The 6,000-nt window shown below is 49.2% G+C and overlaps 1 protein-coding gene across 1 annotated transcript in view; it reads left to right on the top strand.

The window, feature by feature from the left end:
- Positions 1–1,029: 1,029 nt before the first annotated feature.
- The window catches only part of PRKCE (protein kinase C epsilon), a 315,220-nt gene continuing 310,249 nt past the window's right edge, over positions 1,030–6,000 (top strand). The window contains exon 1 of the mRNA XM_082217524.1: positions 1,030–2,760. Coding sequence (XP_082073650.1) covers positions 2,413–2,760 — 348 coding nt within the window. The 5' untranslated portion in view covers positions 1,030–2,412. The remainder of the gene's footprint in view (positions 2,761–6,000) is intronic.

Below are 6,000 nucleotides of genomic sequence, written 5' to 3'. Positions count from 1 at the left end.
ATTTTTATAGTTTGATTGATTTATTTATTTTAATGGGGGGCAGGGGAGTTAGATAGACTCTCCTTCCTTGGAGGTTTTTAAGCAGAGGTTGGATGGCCGTCTGTCACGGATGATTTAGCTGAGATTCCTGCCTTGCAGGGGGTTAAACTAGATGACCCTCAGAGTCCTTTTCTAATTCCAGGATGATTCATGCAATTTTTTGTTGGCCTTCATATGGATTATGCAGAAGGACATAAGAAGTGCCTGCTCCATCAGACCAAAATCCTGACAAGGTCAACATCCTATTCTCACACCAGCCAACCCCATGTCTGTGGGAAGCATGCAAGTGCAACACGGCTCTGTCCACCTGTGATTCCCGTCCACTGTTATCATAGAATTGCCCAGCTGGAAAGGGACCCCCAAGGGACATCTAGTCCAACCCCCTGCAATGTAAGAATCTCATCCATGACAGGTGACCCTCCAACCTCCTTTTATTCCAGCGGCGACAGAGGATAGCCATCAGCGCTAGTAGCCCTCCTCCATGAATTCATCTATCCGTTTTTTAAAGCCATCTAAGCTGATGGCCACCGTCGCCTCTTGTGGCAGTGAGTCCCATAGTCTTTTAACTATGGCCTGTGATAACATCTCTCTGGCTCATTTGTGTGCCAAATTCAGACGCGAGGAGGCCTGTTCCTTGACTTTGACGCGCTATGTGCTTGACAAGAAGTCTGGCAGCCTTCGCCTTGAGCGGGATTTGAGGGGCTGGGCGTCGACGGTTCCCTTTGCCCTGCTCGCGATTTGAACGGAGTCATCATTGTCGTGGCTACTCTTTTATCGCCTTTGATTGCCTTTTCCAAGAGGAGTCTCCCGATAGGGAGCCCCCTTAGGCTCCCAAGGCGGTGATAAGGAAGGCGAACCAGAGAGAGAGAGAGCCGTCTTTAAAGGAAAAACCAGAGCAAGAGGCAAGGCGAAAGCGGCCCGGTTTGAAAAGAAGCGGCACTTGGAGACGCAGCGGCGAGGCGCGCGGAGCCCTTTTGCGCCCGGGGATCGGCTGAAAGTCACGACCCCGGGAGGAGAAGCAGCTGCGGCGGCGGCTGCTCTCCTTTGCCTTCCCCGCTCGGAGCTGTTGCTCGCCGGCGATCGCTCAAAGTGCTCCCCCAACAGGCAAAAACTTTCTCTTCGCGCACTCGCGCTGCCTCGCTCGCAGGCACACACACTGACGTCTTTTGCGCATTTCCTGCATTAGGGAGACAGACCCAGAGAGCGAGCGAGAGAGAGAGAGACAGAGCGAGAGGTGGGGTAGGGCTCCTCCAGCCCAGCGCCAGACACACCAGGCGGGCGAGCGGCGCAAAAACAGCGAGCGCCCAGAGAGAGAGCGAGCGAGCGAGCGCGGGGAGAGCGAGTGCCAAGGGAGCGAGCCGGAGACCGAGAGAGCAACCCATCGCCGTGCTGGTTTGGGTCGTTTGGCGAAATATATTATTATTTTTGTCTTGCATCTATTATTATTATTTTATTTTTTTTAAAAAAAATAAGCTCCGTAAGTTGAACTCCCGCGCTGAGCAGTCCGATCCGGAGCCGCTTCTCCCCATGCCTTGGATTCGATCCACTGGATCCTTGGCCTTGGAAGAGGAGGAGGCGGAGGAGGAGAAGGCGGCGGCGAGGAGGCTCCTGCAGCCGAGGCGGATGTAAGGTTCCCTGGCTGGGCTGGACTGTGTGATTTCTCTGCTGCTTCGTCTCCCAGCCAGGGAGGCGGCGGAGCAGCCAGGGCGGCTCGCTCGCTTTGCTGCTTCTGGGTGGGTTTTGTTATTATTTTTCAAACTCCCCCTTCTTCCTCCCTCCTCCTGGGCTGCCGCCGCCGCCGCTGCCGCCGCACACAGACAAGACAGCACTAGCGTGTGCAAGATCTTCGGATTGTTTTTCTGTGTGTGTGTGTTTGTGTGCAGAAGACTGATCCAGGATTATGATCTAAAAAGGGGGGGTGCGGAGGAGGAGGAGGGGGGGGAAAGAAAGTCTGTTTCTCTCTATCCAGAGGCTCCTCTGATTTTGCTCCGATTGCATTTTGGATTCCTGCAAGCAGGGACGTCTCCCCCCCTCCCCTCCCCTCCCGTCCCTTCCTTGTTTTTCCGTTAGGAAACACACACAGGCAGAGAAAGGACGAGACCTCGATGCATGTTTGCATGCAGGCGTGTGTGTATTCCCCGGGCGTCGCGAGAGGAAGGGCTAAATAATCACAGGTAGCAGAAAAAAGCAACAAAAGGAGAGAGCCCCCCCCCTTTCCCGCCGCCCTGCTGTTCTGAAGCCTGCACCTCCTTCCACTCCAACCTGCCTTCTTATTTATTGGAGATATCTCCTCGGATCCCTCCGCACTTCAGAGTGTGTGCTTTAATCCCAGGGAAAATTAACAACAACAACAACTAGTGAAGCCCTCTAACCATGGTGGTTTTCAATGGCATGCTGAAAATAAAAATCTGCGAAGCGGTGAATCTCAAGCCCACAGCTTGGTCCCTGCGGCATGCGGTGGGTCCCAAACCACAGACCTTCCTGCTGGACCCTTACATTGCCCTCAATGTGGACGACTCCCGGATTGGCCAGACCTCCACCAAGCAGAAGACCAACAGCCCTGCCTGGAACGATGAGTTTGTCACGGACGTTTGCAACGGCCGGAAGATCGAGATGGCCGTTTTCCACGATGCCCCCATTGGGTACGACGATTTCGTGGCGAACTGCACCATCCAGTTTGAGGACTTGCTGCAGAACGGGAGCCGCCACTTTGAGGACTGGGTGAGTGTTTGCGTCGTACATACACACACGTCCGCGGCACTGAGAGGTTCCAGGCTGTGCAGGTGTCTGTGGCAGGTTGGGCTTCGAGCTGGATGGAACCCCCCCCCCCCGTTGTTTGACAGATGTCTTGGAAGGCATGACATGGCCCTTGGATGGAGGGCTTTGTTGATGCTGAGGCAGGTGGCTGAGCTGTTCACGTAGATGTTGAGGCTGTCTTGCCTGCTTTGTGAGAATGAAGGCATGATTTCTCCTCCAAAGAAAACCCACCACGATATGGTCTGAATCCCATTAGTTTTGTTTTCACGGGTTGCTCATCCTGGGAGACACGAGCGTCCCCAGGTAGCGCCATTGCCTTCCATACTCAATAAGGCTAACCCTATACTGTATATTTTCTTCTCATTACCTGTGCTTAAGAAAACATGCCTTGCCACCTCTGCAGCCTCAGGAGAATTGGGCTCATGATGCCTTTGGGTTATAATAATGCTACACTTGTCCAGCTCTTGAATCTCCTCAATCTTTTGCTGTAATTGCCCGGCTCCTTGATGGCAAAAACAAATGATGAGCTACTTTTTTCATGTCTTCCCTCGCATGCATGCACCACACAAAATCCCAAACAGGCCGGGCATGTATCAATGAAAGAACAGCATCAGATTTTTAGATATGGTACCCAGACTCTGAGACTTCCTGGCTCTCTGCTGCTTTCTACGGCCTGCACGATCGACAAAGTTGTCCGTATGCACTTTTTAAAAACATCCTGATGCTTAATGATTCCTTGTCTTCCCCTCACTAAAAGGGCATAACTTGCATGTCACAATCTTAAGAGGGTTAAGAGGTGGTGGAAAACAGTTGTCTAGAGCCCGAGACCATCCAGAACCCAGGCAGCATGAAAGCTAGCTTTAAAAATAATGTTGATAATAAAGCAGTCTCATTTGAGTGTGGGAGATGCGTCTGGCAGAGGTGGTGTCAAATTGGCTCAGGTGTTGCCCGGCCCCATTGGATTCTGCTTGGGGTGATACTGAGAATGGATTTCGAGTTTGTGAGTAATAAATGAATGAACTGGAGAACCCAGTGTATATTTGACCATGAAATCTCCTGGCCCGCAAGTGTGGGGTCTGTGGATTCACCCCAGACTCCTGGGGATGAAGTAACGTTTTAGTAGGCCCTAAAATGCGCACCTCCGTAGGGTTGATGGGGAAAGGCTTACAGGGCAGGACTGTGAAAGTGGAATGTAATTGGACTTTCAGAGAACAGCTGTGTCCCTTGGCCATATAAACACCTGAGCAACTGTTGTCAGTTGTATGTAGTGTGTGTTTGGGGGGGGCAGTTGGCTTATCAATACAAACTAAGATTCTTGTTTGATTTTGAGGCATCTTACCATGATTTAACTGAGGGTATGAAGTGCATAACCATGAAGAACATTTCCCCGCACTGACATTATGGTATTATAAATATACATTTGAGATACTCCAGCCTGCTTTATGAATTGGCTAGGAAGTAGACAAGATCTGGGGTGCATCCTTGTTTCTATTTCACACGTTACATTCCTCTGCACACTATTTAAACTAGTTATCTGTTGCAAGTAGAAAAAAATGTATGCCTGATCAGAATCTAAACCCCAGAGATTAGTACTGTGGTACATGAACTGAATAATGGTATATGTACGCAAGCTTTGATCCCAATCCTTTCCCTTGGAATTATTTCCGGCAATTCCCTGGGTTTACTCCAAAGGATACGATATGAAGGTTACAGTTTTGGTTGGTGAAGATGGGAGTATCTTTAGGCTTAAGACACTGGAAGTAATGCTAAACTTGCAATATTATAACCTGCAATATTATCTGGGCCTGCAGACATATTTTGGCAGCCCTTGTTGTTATGATTATTTACATGGCACATTACACAAACAAAGTAGCTTGCAGCCTTTAGGTTCAGAACAATCTTGTGTGGTTGCTATTCCTATTTTACAGATGGGAAGACCAAGAGAGACTGACTTTCCACATGTCTTGGCAGGGATTGACTGAGCTTGCTTGTCTGAGATCTGCTATCTTGCTGGGCCGCATTAGCAGGTGAAAAGACTTTGGGTCTTGCAGTGTGCAGGAACTCAACCCAAGAGGGTGTTGTTGATCCTGTCTTAGATCTTGAGCAGAATTGGCAATGAACATAGGAAGCTTGTGAAGGCAGACAGGCATTCTGTGGTGGACGTGGTCTGAGCACATATGTTCTGTCCTGTAAGCAAATACCTGGAAACACTGCGAGTGTGTTTTCGACCACATCCACCAACTTCTCTCTTGCAGGATACCACTCAGTGCAGTGCTGTGTACTTTGACGGACAGCAGCTTTTGCAAGTTTTCAGCCGGAGGCTTTTCTTAGTTATATTGTTATATTTTCTGAGAACCATTTTTTTAAACTGGATATATATTGAAGCTGGGAGGTTCTGATGGCAACACAAGGAGGACTGCACTAGGTTTGCAAGGATGCTGAATTCACCTCCCTTTTTGCACAGGTTGATAGGAGCCAGGGTGTTTATAATCTTTCCCTTGCAAATAAAAGGAAAAAAAAACCACTGGAAGAAGCAAATTCCCAGCAGAGGCACGCTGTGCAGAGCTGCTCACCTCCTCAAACAGTAAAGAGTCATGAATTTGGAACATCATTGTTTGGTGATGATACATCAGACTTAAGAAATATTTGCACTGTCCTTTCTGATATGGTATAAAAGGAATAAATCAGCGGGAACAAATTGACTGGTGCAGGTATATCTGCGTTGGCTTCACCATCTCACAGGAAGCATTTAGAAATTGACTGATGAAGCCATATGCTGTCAGCATTTAAGTGTGGGTGCTGGGTTGCTGTTGTTTTTGGTAAGATGTCGTGCTGCAGCCCCAAGATTGCGACCCGATTTGCGATGTAGTTAGTGTTCTAGCTAAAAAGGGCCTTCGTTTTGGAAGCTCTAGGAAAAGTAATGCTGGAGAAAATAGGGAACTTTACTTTTGGAACAAAAAGGGTCCCATTAACAGGAATGTGGGGAACTTGTTCCCCTACAGATGTTGTTGGACTGCAACTCCAGATGTTGACTGGGGCTGGAGGGAGCTGCAGCCTGTCAACATCTGGAAGGCCAAAGGTATTCAGATGCCCCAAAGCCATGATCTGAAGGCACATCTTGCATAGTTTGCTCCTGGATGGAAGACTGTGCTGTCACCCCAGGTACACTGCCTTGTGTGTTCGTTATGCTGGCATTTCTAAGAG

Source organism: Podarcis vaucheri, assembly GCF_965113315.1.
Source record: "Podarcis vaucheri genome assembly, chromosome: 3".
NCBI classification, from domain to species: Eukaryota; Metazoa; Chordata; class Lepidosauria; order Squamata; family Lacertidae; genus Podarcis; species Podarcis vaucheri.
Note: the sequence above shows the minus strand (reverse complement) of the source record. Positions and strands in the feature narration are given on the sequence as shown.